Source organism: Sturnira hondurensis, unplaced genomic scaffold (genome assembly GCF_014824575.4).
Source record: "Sturnira hondurensis isolate 20B ecotype Veracruz unplaced genomic scaffold, ASM1482457v3 Scaffold0020237, whole genome shotgun sequence".
In the NCBI taxonomy this organism is placed as follows: Eukaryota; Metazoa; Chordata; class Mammalia; order Chiroptera; family Phyllostomidae; genus Sturnira; species Sturnira hondurensis.
The window spans coordinates 9415068-9429548 of NW_028092868.1; the positions used below are offsets into that span (position 1 = coordinate 9415068).

At 42.2% G+C, this 14481-nt stretch overlaps 1 protein-coding gene across 3 annotated transcripts in view; it reads right to left on the reverse strand.

Moving 5' to 3' along the window:
* SPHKAP (SPHK1 interactor, AKAP domain containing) overlaps positions 1–14481 on the reverse strand; it is a 119177-nt gene that overhangs the window by 4235 nt on the left and 100461 nt on the right. Inside the window, exons 9-12 of one of the 3 annotated variants that reach the window (XM_037029251.1) lie at positions 10871–11056; positions 8962–9048; positions 6853–6905; positions 6578–6762 (exon numbers count right to left, since the gene is read on the reverse strand). In XM_037029251.1, the coding sequence (XP_036885146.1) occupies positions 6578–6762; positions 6853–6905; positions 8962–9048; positions 10871–11056 (511 nt within the window). Of the gene's footprint in view, positions 1–6577; positions 6763–6852; positions 6906–8961; positions 9049–10259; positions 10534–10870; positions 11057–14481 lie in introns of those variants that run through there. The other 2 variants (XM_037029252.1, XM_037029253.1) reach the window with 2 other exon arrangements.

Sequence of the window (14481 nt, forward strand, 5' to 3'; positions counted from 1 at the left end):
GCTCTTACTGGAAGTCCAGAAAGTAGGTGCTCCCAATGCAAAAGGCGTAAACATCAAGTTTCTGAGGTCTCACTGTGAAAGGTCACCAATTGCTGATTTCTCAAGATTTCCCTCAAGGGTCACCCTTGGCCTTAGTTGAGACATATCCCTTGAGACTACCTCCTCCCCCTTAGCATGTCTTACAAAGCTGCAGTCAACAGGACACACAGAAATATGAAATAAGCCTTAGCCCCTGCCTTTTTCCTTTCTGTGAATCCGGGTTCACTGGATTCCCACTTTGCTCCAACTTTCATCTCTGAGTCACTGCTCTGCAAGAGAGTTCTAGGGAAGATACCAACAATTGTTAAGCCTTTCCCAGAAGGCCTTCTGCAGCAGACCTTTCTAGAAGCCTGCTATCATTTTTCCCCATCTACATGGGGACTGCTGAAGGAAGGTCCCCCTACGTGTTTGCCCGACCCAAAGTTGTCAAAATCCTCCACCAGCAAGGCCGCTGCGCCAATAATTTGTGCAATGGTCACAGGCTGGAATCTGTCTCATGATTTCTAAATCCAGGCCAATATCGTAATAATATAGCCTCTAAAAATGTTCTGGTCCCACTACATACACCCTGCTCTGAGGCAGTGACTTAACCTCAGACAGTGAGGCCTTGAAACATCTGTGGGGCTGATGAGTGGGAAGGTCATACACTTTCCTCCCTTCATTTACAAAAACTTCTAGATAAAAATGAAGCTTCTGTGTGAAGAAGCCAGGAAAGAACATTTCCAGCTCATTACTATAGACTTTAAAAGCCACATTCTAAATAGCAGCTGATCCTAGATTTTTCCTTGTGTTTCTTCATTGTGCCTTTGTAATTTCATAATCAGCTTTCATATGTCAGGGATGTGGGTTTTTCTTTCCAATTAATTGAAAAAAATAAAAGTCAAAATTGTCCTTTTTCTGCCACTTCAGAATCAATACTAATTAGATCCCCTTCATATATGTCATAGTTGGCATTTCCCTCAGCAAATGTTTCGCCTTAGGAAACTAGAAGATTTTACATCCTGTGATAGTATATCATTGGTAGATGCACTTGAAAAAGAGTATCACATCACAGGTGGCTTTTAGATTCTCTGGTGCATCTACCAAATCAGGTTGCTTACCAAGTCATGTGGAATCTATGGGAGCTATTGCAAATTGTGTGCATTTTTGGAAACATTCAGCATAGGTTTCTGAAAGCAAATACCTTCCTTTGCTCCAAGGCAGAATTCCATGTCATTAAGCACAAGTGAGCTGTTTTCATGCTGCTCCTGTGATTATGGCTTGTATAGCTGTAGTTCTCAGCCTTGGCTGCACCCTGGAACCGTCAGCGACCTCTGGAGAACCCCGATGCCTGGGTTTCATCCCGAGAGGAGATTCTGATTTAAGTGGCCAGAGCAGCGAGGGCTCTAAAATCTCCCCAGGGGGTTCTAGCATGCACTGAGTTCGAGAATCATGACTAAAGGATTCAGTTCAAGAGCATTTCTTATGTTCATAAGCAAAGAGACAGTATGTATTACGGACTGAATGTATCTCCACTCTGAAATTCATATGTTAAAGCCTTCATCACCAGTGTGACAGTATTGGGAGGTGGGGCCTTTGGGGCAGAATAGGTTTAGATGAGGTCTTCAGGATGGAACTCCTGTGGTAGGATTCAAACCCTTATAAGACGAGGAAAGGACACCAGAGCCTTCTCTCTCTGCTGTGTGAGGACACAGCTAGGAAGAGGGTTCTCACCAGCAACTAAATCTGCTAGGCTCTTGTTCTTGGACGTCCCAGCTTCAAAATTGTGTGAAATAAAGGTTTGTTGTCTAACCCACTCAGTCTGTGGTATTTTTGTTATAGTAGCCCAAGTCGACTAAGACAGAATCTAATTCTTCCCTATTTTCCCTTCCTTAACTATGTACTTTTTTAAAACTGAGACTTTGCCCTGGCCAGGAGCACACTTGGTTCCAGCATCATCTCAATATGCCAAGGTCGCAGGTTCAATCTCTGGTCAGGGCACACACAAGAATCAATGAATGGAAACAACAAATCAAACAAATCTCTCTCTCTCTTTCTCTCTCCCTCTCCCTTCCTCTCTCTCTGTCTTAAATCAATAAATAGAAAAAAAACAACCCTGAGACTTTAAGGGTATTGTTTTAGAAAGTTAGACTAATAGTCAATATCATCGACATCTTCTCTGCTCTTCTCCTTCCACCATTTTGCATGTGAAATGGAATGAGAAATTAGAAGTGAGGTGAATTTCGTTTCTGACCCCCACTTTTTTTGGAAGGTAAGCATATAACTGTTTCCTCTCTTTCCTTTCCTATGCACTGCTTCCAAGAAAAGGAAATCATTCTGAAAGCAGTCTGAAGAGTGAGATAGGCACCGGCGTTGCTGTGAGGCTAGTCGCCAGCCCCACTGCCGTGCACAGAGTCTCGCTGAGTTTCAACAGAAGAAGAGCCAGAGGTCCAGGATGGCTTGGACCCCAAATCAGGACAATTAGCCAGTTGGTGTAATTTTTTAAAGCATTTGCTTTCACGATTCTTTCTTTTGTCTCATATAAAGTGGATTACATCGAACCGATGCAGGGTCATTGTGAATTAAATTTACAAGCCGATTTAGATCATCAGGTGTCAGGATTCACAGCAATCTCGCCCTGGAATTTAGCATACTTAAAAGCCACCTGAAATTCTGCCTGTCCTTCAGGGTATTTCCTGTGGCAGATGGTCTGAAACTTTAGTGCTCACCAGAACCGCTGCACTTGAGGGAACTTGTTAAAAATGCATATTTGGGAGCTCTACGCCTAGAACGGTCTAGAAATGTGAACTATAAATAAATGCTCCAGGTGATTGAGTAGTATATTTGGCTCATGGTCTCAGTGTAAAATTTACTATTTTGGTGTGGTTTTCATCATTCTTGTCCAGAATAAGTTTTCTTCATATTTCAAGGTTGCTGTTTACAACCTGAGCCTCTTGGGCTTTGGTTCTCCTGACCTCGAGTCCTCCTAGAACTAGAATTGAAACTCCTAGAGGGTGCAAACTATTGTCTCTTTTGTTCTCTGTATCCTCAGAACCTAGAACAGCACCTGGCAGGTTATACGTGCTCACTGAGTGCTTAATAAATATTCTGAATGTATGACTTCTAAGTAGACTTAGCATTTTAATAAATGGACACAATGAATTGAAAGGGAAAGTGTGAAAATGAATATCTCGTTTATCAGAGAGGAGTCCCAGTACATGGGGCACCCAGATTGTTCAGAATTTGCCTTTTGGGTTGAAATGGGCCTGGAAGTAGTTTGAAGCTGACTTTATGTGCTCCCCAACTCCAAGGTCAATGGCAAGACNACTTACTATTTTGGTGTGGTTTTCATCGTTCTTGTCCAGAATAAGTTTTCTTCATATTTCAAGGTTGCTGTTTACAACCTGAGCCTCTTGGGCTTTGGTTCTCCTGACCTCGAGTCCTTCTAGAACTAGAATTGAAACTCCTAGAGGGTGCAAACTATTGTCTCTTTTGTTCTCTGTATCCTCAGAACCTAGAACAGCACCTGGCAGGTTATAGGTGCTCACTGAGTGCTTAATAAATATTCTGAATGTATGACTTCTAAGTAGACTTAGCATTTTAATAAATGGACACAATGAATTGAAAGGGAAAGTGTGAAAATGAATATCTCGTTTATCAGAGAGGAGTCCCAGTACATGGGGCACCCAGATTGTTCAGAATTTGCCTTTTGGGTTGAAATGGGCCTGGAAGTAGTTTGAAGCTGACTTTATGTGCTCCCCAACTCCAAGGTCAATGGCAAGACACCTAAGTTGCTTCAGTGTTTGTTCATGATATTCTCGGCCCTCTTAGCTTATGCCTGTATTTTCACAAGGCAGAAGGGTTAATAAGCTGGAAATACCATAAGAGAAAAATGTCAGCTAAATTAATTTACTCCCTAAAAATCAAAATCCACACACACAGGAACTAAAGGTATACATTTCTGAACGGTGTTTAATCCTTAAGTGACCGTGGGAAAACGACACTTGGGAGCTTAACCTGCTCCAAGCTGGGGAGAAGCTAATGCTGCTGCTCTTTTGTGACATGGCCTTGTCAGTGAAGGCCACAGTCTCTCTTCCACGCCACTTCACTAGGGCCACCCAGTCACCTGGCTAATGGCAAAACAATCAGAATGAGGTTTCCAAAGGCACTCCTGATTTTAAAAAGCCAAAATTCTGCTTAAAAGTTTGATTTATTTAACCAGTCCTGTCGGAGACAGCAAACGGTACCCATTTATAGAGAAGCCACTGTGTGCAGAGAGTCTTAACCAACTCCAAAGGAAAAAAAAATGAGGTTTTGTTCTTAACATTATGTTACTTGGAAATAAGACCCTGGTGGTAAATGGAATGAATTGGATCACCATGTAATGTTTTTCAAGATAAAACTGGTGGGGCACTGCTTGTCTCAGGGGAAGAGTAATGAGCAAAGGTAGGTATTCTCTTTAAGAACTGACCATCAGAGAGCATAGATTAGTATCATCAGAGTGTAATCTGCATAATCCAAGTGTTAGTGATACAACCCTTGGCTTTTCACCTAATGGGACATTATAAGGCATATTTTTACATAAACCATTATATTGATTCTTCAAAATGGTGAATAGTAGGAAAATCTCTTTCACTAATAGACCATCTGAAAATGTACCATGCAGGGCTCTGGGGATGAAGTTGGCAAACAACCTGTCTTTCATTTTTCCAGGAGTCTGAGAATAGATTTGCCCTAGAATGTCCTTGTTCTTCTCCCCATGGCAAAGGGTCTTTGGGATTGTATGTGGCAGGATGGAGCAGTCAAATGTAGAGTGCTCTTTCCCTTCACCCTTTGCATTGGGCAGGCTGGGTGGTAAGGTAGGAGACTTTATCAAATAGTACATCACTCATCACCTTGCACACAAAGTATGGGCTAGTATCTAGATTCGGGTAGTGTAGGATGATAGGCAACCCTAGGCACCAAGGGAAATATAAATTACTGGTTGGAGACAGGTTGGAGTGGGAGAGGGCACGGGGAATCAGTTTGGTCCCCTCGATTTTCCCAGTGGTCAGTTTCACTGGTTGGCGTCGCAGAGATGGGGAAGCTATTCGAACTACCACACGCATGGCAAGATGACAAAGGGTCTTTCATTTCAGGCTGCTAGGTTTTGACAGTGAGAATGAGAATACAATTACACATTTAAAAATTAGATTGTAACTCCAAGGCGATTTTACTTGAGGAAGACCCACTGTTGAGACGCATGTGTGGAGAGAGCAGGGCTCCGGGATGAGGCGCCACCACCCCCATCTGAGGACTATCTCATGGACCAGCCTCTCAGCGTCCTGACTTGCTCGTTTATAACAAAGGGACAATAATGTCCATTTTCCTCCTCTCCCAGGATTGCTGAGAAACAACTACAATGACTAGGTGGAGATACTTTGTGACAGTAAGTCATTTAAAAAAAGGCACGGTGGCAATGCTAGGCAGGATCCTACAACAACTCCCAAGGCTTTCTACCCTAACGCTTGATGCCATGAGTAGGAAGAGAGAATTATGCGCCCATCATGTTACCCTACACGGCACAAGGGTTCTTCAGTTTTTGAATTGAACAGATGGAAGACTACCTGTTGAGCCTAAGCTAATCACATCAACCCCTTGAAAGCAGAGTGTTCTCTGGTTGCTGGCAGAGGTAAGAAAGATCGATAGTATGAGGCTGTGGAGAGACCATATGATAAGGAATGTGGGCAGCTTTTAGAAGCTGAGGGTGGCCACGGGCTGCTAGCCTGCCAGGATCTGAGGACTGAAGCCCTACCACCCACAAGGGGCTGAAATAGGACAACCTGAATATACGGCAGCATGCTCCTCCTCTCAGTTTCCAGATGAGGGCCCAGCCAGGCCGGCATCTTGGTTTCCGCCGCACAAGTCCCTGAGCAGAGGGCACAGCACAGTCTCCCCGAACTTCTGATAGCAGATATCGGGGTTGTTGCCGTAAGTCAGTAAGCTGGTGGCGGTTTGTTATGCAGCCACAGAAAGTAAATACGGCAACATTATCATTCAGCATACTTTCAAATGATGGGTAGTTGAGCTTGGAGATAGATGAATTCTCGCCTTAATCAGTCCCCTTCATTCAAACCTGTTTGGTAGGGAATTAAAAATGCCTTCTTCTTGGTGGCATATTTAAAACAAGCCACAGTCTGTTTTAAATATCAGTGTGGCCTCACTTTTGTTTCCATTATGTACCGAGCCTTTCCTTCTACCTTTTGTTTAAACGAGTGTTATAAAGAGGTTTATTCTGGAACAAGGATACCTAAAAAAAAAACCCCAGACTCGTTGAAAAAGTTCCCATCTCAATTTACTTTGTCATCTTCACCAATGAATTGAGACAGACTGAGGGTTGAAGAAAAAGGTATCATGATTATATTTATGTAGTGGAAGTCTTCAAAGTTCTAGGTACAATTTTGAGGTGAACAGTCAAGAATCAACAATTCAAATACAAACGGGTTGGCCTGGCATTTACTGAGTTTTCAGCAGTGATAAAAACACAGGCTTCACTGATACGCAACACGAAACACCATACCTTTTCAACTCTGTTTTCCTGAGATTTCTTAAAGTAGATGGTAGGAACCCCAAGTTCAGAGGCTGCGATCCACTGCAGAGTGGCGCGAAGCTCAGCATCAGGACACTCTGGCTCCAGGTCAAGGTTGATCACCAGCAGGCTGCCCTGGTGGCTGGCTGCTCCCACAGGTGCTCCAGGGACACATGCTGAACACAGACAACGACACAGCCTTCCCACGCTTTCCACAGGGAGAGCGCGGGCCAATTGTGTGCCAAAATTATGGGAACGTGGCTTACCCTCTCCTTTTTCTGACTGTCCTTTAAGAATCGCCTTTTCTTCTACTAATTCACTTTGGGAGAAAACAACAGTATATGGTTGGTAATGTGTAGGAAGAGTAAGCTATACATGGAAGATGAGGCAATGGGTGTTATGGATCTAAAAGCTTCTGAAGTTTCATTCTACGTTCATTGTTTTCACAGACTGAAGTGGTGCTAGAAAAATACCAATGTGGCTGTTTTATGTAGGGCTACTGGTCTTCAATAAATAGTCCACCCCTAAGAAACAAAAAGGCCGGAGAAACCACACGGTTTTAGTGGGGACCGTTGGTGTGGGAGACTTCAACAGAGGCACCCTCCTCAAACTTCGATTGACCTTCAGTAGCTTGAACAGTGCGGGAGACATCGTGTTAACTAGTTTTCCCTGGAGGGTCCGTCCTTCTCCGTGTTTTACCTGTCATTTAGAGGATCTTGTTTTCAACTTGACAGGATTTTTATTCTGTACTATGACACTAATATAAATTTGCATTTTAGCCTAGAAAAATATTTTCTCCCCATGGATGTGGTTCTTTGATCTGAAGTAAGGGAAAAGGCAATCAGTGAACTGCACAACTTAAATTATACAATAAAATATCTCAATTAGTTGACATTTGTCTTATTCTTTTTACTGGGAGAGGACATAGTAAGCTGGATGTGGTTTAGAACTAAAGATTCATAACTGAAGTATTTTCTTAGATACAAAAAAAATTCAATATTTGAGGTGTTTTTTCAAATACTGATATTTATTGTGGAGCTTTGAATACAGCTGGAAGACACAGCAACTGTTTGCCAGAATGAGGACATAGGGCCCACCAGTGAAAAGGAAATGACCACTTTGGGGAGCCCACGCTTGTCCTATGTTTTTGTCCTGTCTAAAACTTAAAGTACAAGGGTCTTTAAAATGTCTTTTTATGAGAGCGGTTTCTCTCTTACATTTTATCTTAATGCTGAGATCTAGATGATAAATTCCATTGTATTCCTGATATTGAGAGAGTCCAGTTCCTATGTGCACACCTTCTATGTAACGGTTACATAGAAGGATGGCCAATTGCCTGAGGGTCTAGATTTTCTGTTAGATCTCTGTGTGGGTAACATTAAGTGAAACGACACGTGGTCAGTACAGTTTCTGCTCTTACAAAGCTATGCGATGCTGCTGTGGGTGGTGGTGGTCTTGGTTTTCCCTGGATTCATATAGTCTCTGGGGTTGTAGGCTCATACCATGGAGAAAGATGGAAACAGCAGCTAAATAAATTTTCCTGAAGGAGAAAAATGAATTTGTCCCAAAGTAGATTTTTATTTGTTTTGTTCTCCCACAGGCAAGATACTTGATTATATAATAAAGCAAAAAAAATGCTTTAGCTATAGAAAGTAATTGAGGAAATAGGTCAGAGAGCTGATTTTGCCCTATACTTTATTTTCATTTCTTTCTGAAATTTCAGAACTCTCCAAATAATAAGCTATGGTCAGAAAGTAAATTGCAATTCACTGACTCTTCCGGAAGCATCACAGATTCTAGATATAGTTCTGACCTCATATTGCTCTTCCAATATTTTATGTCATGCATTTTGTGCTTCTCTCAGTGCGTTTTCCCCTTGCTCTGTTAGAAGGTCCTCATGGTTCAGGGGGCAGAGTTACTGCTTGAGAATGACACCTCTCCAACATGGCACTATTTGGTGTTAGGCACATTTAGTAGTAATAACCCCAAGTGTCTATAAGTAAAGGAAAAACCATCACACTATAATATATTGAACAATAGTCTTTGTTGGTTGGCATGGTACAATTTAAATAGATTTTAGCTTCTCAGTGTCCAATTAGGTAAAATGGCATGTTTCTAATTATATGGATGAGTTTTATCAGAAATGATTATATCATAGGGGGCAGCTTTGAAATCCAGAAAGGAGGTGATGGTGGGCGAGGGCTATTCTAGGCTCGAGTTCTTGCGCCAGTGACATGGAACCACACATGCCTGGGACCTCAGCAGTACAGACATCATGAAATCAGTGGCTGGGCACAACCTGAATGATCACAATGGATTGCCAGATGGAATTGGAGTGGCGGTCTCACAATCACTGCATCTCCGTGGCTACTTACTTAGTCATGGGAGAAGATGGCATGCTTTCCTGATAAATGTCCAGGTCCATAATGCCAAGACTGCTAGTGGCACTACTGTTGCCATTGCTGACAAAGCAAAAGTTTACATATTAATGCCAGTCTCCACCACCTGGCCACACCAACAGTCTACTGTTCTCAGGGGTCTGTCCTTTAGTTCCCAGAATAATATTGCTTTGCGTCTAGGACTTCTAAATTGATATTTGCTTCTGACAAGGTTAGGAGAATGCACAACAAAAGACATTTTTGGCTCAAGCCAACCACCATCAGTGTGGTCTCATTTCTGCAGTGGTGTGATGTTACACCGGGTAGATCACACCTAGTAGGTGACAATCAGCACGACATTTTTCTTCCTCATTCTAGTTACAGTAAAGATGTTTACCTATGAGCAAAAGGCCCACAGAAACTAAGATACATCTGAGAATTCTGGCCGGGAAAGATACTGGAATACTCATCCGTCTGCTTTTGACCGAAACCAGTGGGTGCACATTGTCCCTTTGCCGTTCAGGGGGTTTTTCTGAGGGACATTCCACAGGATGTGCACTTGGCTCATTGTTTTTTTTTCTTTTTCTTTTTCTTTTACTGCAGAATTCATGAATACAAAGCTGGGGAATGCCAAGTTCTATAGTTCCTTTATCTTAAAATCTTTGAGAAGCAGCAATAGCTGCTGCCTCATGCATCATGGAGAAGGAGGGATCACGTATTGCACCATTGCCAGAGGTTGCACAACCAACAACACGGTCAAGTCCCTAGCCTGAAACTTATGTACTGAAACAGAAGAGTTGGGCTAAGTCTTAGGTTCTGTCTGTACTTGCAAAATGGAAGGCATTCAATTTCACTAAACCCACTGAGTTTCCTCACACCTCTATTTTCCAATGACATCTCTTCCAAGTAAGGTTTCCAAAGGGTGAGACCTGGTAATAATGGTGTGTTGTAAGGGGGCAGGCTTCCCTTGGGAACTACCATGAGGAACTACCATGAGGAACCACCTGTAGTCCCCTCATTTCAGATTCCTGTCTTGGGTTTTCACGGTGGGGGCGGGTACCGAATGTATTCACTGATTGAAATCTGATGACTCAGACCTTGTGCTGAAAGTAATGAACGCTATCGACTTCTGCAAAGCCCAAGGATTCCAATTCTCATTGCTTGTGGGCTCAACATTGTTTTTGGAATTTTAGACAAGTCATTCAGCATTGGGAGTTTTTTCTAAGTCCAAACAGACTGACTCACCAGAACTAAAGCTTTCAAGGAATCAGACACCCAGGTATATCTGAATCCCACTTTCAACTGGCCTCTGTGTAAAGTCTCCAGTACCAAACAAGAATTCAGGCTGAAACGTGGAGATTCTTTTGTTACCTGATAGAGGGATAATTTTTAGTTTATATCTGTTGACTGCCTGGGATCCAATCAGATCTGACCTCTGATTAGCTCCTTTCTAGTTTCTCCACAACAAAAATGGAGAAAAGCACAAAAAAAAGCAAAGGAATAGTCAGACCAAACAACACAACACAGTGTGGAAACACTCGCCTCATGTAAACCCAGCCTGGGTTGCATCTGAAATACAAATGAACCAGAAAGAAAGTTTCAACCATGCCAGGTGTAACAGCAGCTCTTGTTAAGAGATTCACAGTTGTCATCATTGAATGCATTCGCTGGGGCTTGCAGAGAAAGGAACACAGCTGACTCTCAACCTTGACCAAGGTAATTGAAGCCATTATTGGATATTAAGATACCTTTCAGCACATATCGTGATGGGCAGACACCTTGACCTAGAGGGAACTTCTTTTTTGCACTCTCTATTAGGAACCCTTGGCTGAGAATGATTTCAAATGCATTTCTGAAATATGCCTTGAGACCTCTTTCCCTGGGAAGTCAAGTGAAGAGCAGGTACCTCATGGATTGCTCACTGAACTGCAGAAAGCTACTTGTGTCGTCTGGGTTGTCCTCCTCATTGGCGAGCTGGCACCAGCTTTCTGTGCTCTCCCCACTGCTGCTGGAAGGGTTGGGAACCTCACTGGGGGCTCTGCCTTCTGTCGGGACTTCAGCCTCTGGTCCATCTCTGGCATCAAGGCTGTCACTGTAGGTGGTAAGATATTATTACCAAGAGTGGGAGCACAAGGCTGCTCTGTTGAGCGTCAATCTCTGCCAGTGAGCAGGATGTCCTTGGACACAGGTGCGGTCTTTTCTTTTAAGCTGAGACTTTTGCTGGTGTCCTAGGTCCCATTCTGCTTTTTCAGGGTAACTCTCCATTAGTTCTCCCATCTCTTTATTTGATCTCTTTCTTTTAACCCCCTCATTCATTTCAAAAACCCCTGTATGTAGTACTCTGGTCTCCATACCTAAGAATTATTGAAGGGCAGTGGTGTTTGAAATGATGACCCTCAGAGCATCCTCACTAAAGATTATGATTCAGTGTTTCTGCAGAGAGGCCCACCCCCATGGTTCCAGTGCAAGTGGAAGTGCAAGTGGGTGGACCTTGCTGGGAAAAAAAAATGCCCAACCCAGTTCTGGTGGTTTCCAAAGTCATTTTGCCTAGAAATGCCTCTAAACATATTTTTCCCTTACAGGCCTATTTTTACACCATCCTCTTCCGTTAAAACTTGTAATTTATATCTGCATCACTTTGCCAGGTTAGTGCTTTCTAGATCGGGTAAGTTCTCCAGAAATTTGAACCCTTGATCTGACAGGCTTCACTCCTTGAAGCTTCTCCTCTGTGCCCCCCCCCCCCCNCCCCCCCCCCCCCCCCCCGCCGCCGAAGTTCTCCTTGTCTGGACACTTTTTCCTTGAAACCTGGTTCTCTGTTTTGCCTTTAGGTGTCACTATAGCCAGGTCTGATGGTTCACTGCCCTCCTTCCCAGTTTGTCCTTAAGCCCCCTCATCCACTCTCCTGCCTAAAAATAACTTCCAACACTGAACTCCAGCCAGGACCCCTCTCCCTGATTCTGGGACTCTATTCAGCTGGTCTTCTGACCATATCCAGTCTGTCTCATTAACATTTCAAAATCAATGTTTCTAAAACAAATTCTAACGGCTCGTCATCCTCTTCCCGTGTTTCTTATTTCCATTGATTTTCGGGAGTGCCCGGGCTTAACATCTTGCAGTCCTCTGCATTCAGCCCTCTACATTCAATCAGTTGCTGTACTCTTTCAGTTCCATCTCTAAGGTATCTTTCACATACTTACCTTTGTCTCTATGCTCATAAAATACTCTTAATTTAGGTTCTTTTAAATTGCTAGAATTTTAGATTTGAAAGAACCATCATAGATTTCCAGTAGATTAAGATGCTAAGACCAGTGAGATCCAACAAGTTGGTACCGCACATTGGACCTCAAGTTTTGAGACTGGTGGGCATTGCATCCGCTGTCACTCTTTGGCTGGACTGGACTGTATCCGCCTCCAAACAGAGATCCAACTGTTCCCCCTCTTAAAAACCTTCTACACAATGCTGCCAAACTGATGCTCCTAAGACCTATCTTTGACTGTTCTTACCAAAAACTCACAAGAACCCTGTGAAGCTCAACTCTGTCCTTCAAGGTCCTCCCTGCCTCCTGAGTTTTATCTGCCTTCACCCTAGTCATTAGTAAGCAAACGAAACACCTGCTGTTTCTCAAACCTGCCAGGCATTCTCTGCCTCTTGCTCTTTGCCCCGTTGCCCCCTCTGACCACGTGCTGGAGACAAGGGTGCTTTGAGCTCTGTTCCTGCAGTCCAACCCCGACTCTAACCCGGACCCTAACCCGGACCCTAACCCTAACCCTTCCACCACTTGCCACCTATTCAGCCTCTCAAAGAGAAATAATAATGCCCATCTCACCAGGGTTTTTGCAAGATATAAATTAGGAAATAAAGATTATTTAATGCATTTATCTTAGTGCCTGGATCCCACCCCTAAGATTCTTTCTCACAGCATTCTGGAAATTCTAGAAAGGTACGGTATTGTGGTGTGGCTGTTTCTACCATGCTGTGCTGCTGACACTTGGTTAAAAAAAGGTCCTTAATAAGATTGATTTTTCTTCAAAAATGTTCATATTCTTTCAAATTAAGCTGAGAGAAAGGAGGGGAATTGATGCAGCCAGAGAGACAGTTAGGGAATTTAGTTAAATTCAAATGAAAGAAAATTTCATTGATAGCAAATAGAAATAATATACGTATTCCACAAAAAGTGGAAGTGAGCCAAGTACTGAGCGTAGAGGAGCGAGCTCCAAAACCATGTATTTGTTAGTTACAAAGGAAGTTTCTAGACTAATATTTTTTACTGAATTAGAACCTTGTGTTATTAGAAAAATTTATTCCAGGATATTTCTTACTAAAGCAGAAGTTACATCTCAGTGATTGACACTGAACATCCAGGTTAAAAATGAGTCTGTCAGTGTATTTTCTTTATCTTAATAATGTCATGGTCTATTTTACAGTAAATTGCATATTCCCTATTACACAACTGGGGAATTCAGAATGAATAATGATTATCAGAAACACTAGCCTTCATTTTCATTTGAGACTATTTATAGCTCTGCTTGTTTATTTGTGAATGATGCACAGGTGTGTTATGCAGATGTGTGTATTTGGCTGTTTTCCACTTCTGATCTTGCAGTTCATGCACAGAGCTTTAGACAAGTGCATTTGATACGCTATCAAATCAAATCATAGAGTTTCTGAGCTGGCAGAGCCCTCAGGAATCAGCTAGCTCAGTGTCCCCCCCATTTCATTTATTAGCAAATCACTCATGACTTTCACCATATCTGCATTCCCTGTGTATTATAAGAATAACAAAATTTATTATAATTCGTTTACTTTACGTAACCTATATATGCTTATTTTAAAAGAAATTTGAGTCATTACTATAAGGAGAAAAGAGGAATCACTTGCCATAAGTAGAGGGTAATAATAATACTAAATACAAAACTACAGGAAGAGTGTTCTTTCCACCAGGCCATGCAGTTGTTTATTACTGTGAAAATTTTTTGAAAAGACCTGGCTGGTGTAGCTCAGTGGACTGAGCGCGGACCTGTGAACCAGACGATCGCGGTTCGATTCCCAGTCAGGACACATGCCTGGGTTGCAGGCCAGTTTCCAGCAGGGGATGCACCAGAGGCAACCATACACTGATTATTTCTTTCCTTCCCTTCCCCTCTAAAGATAAATAAATAAAATCTTAAAAAAATTGTTTTTGAAAAGGGAAATCATGACAATTAAACATTATATACTTTAAATATTTTGCTTGAGCTTTAAATGAAGAAACATGTACTTATTTGCCAACCTCTGGACTATAAGAGTGTTTGGTTTCATCAATTTTCTCTATTTTTGTAATCATTAATTTCTAGTCTTATTTTTATCATTTTCTTCCTTCTGTTTCTTTGGGTTCAATTTAATAATCTGTTTTTAATCTATATGGAAATTTAGGTCATTTATGTTAAGTAATTCTTCTTTAAAAAGAAACATTTGGAGGTATTAATTTCTTTCCTAGGTACTGCATTAGCTGTATCCCACAAATTTTAATGTGTTGT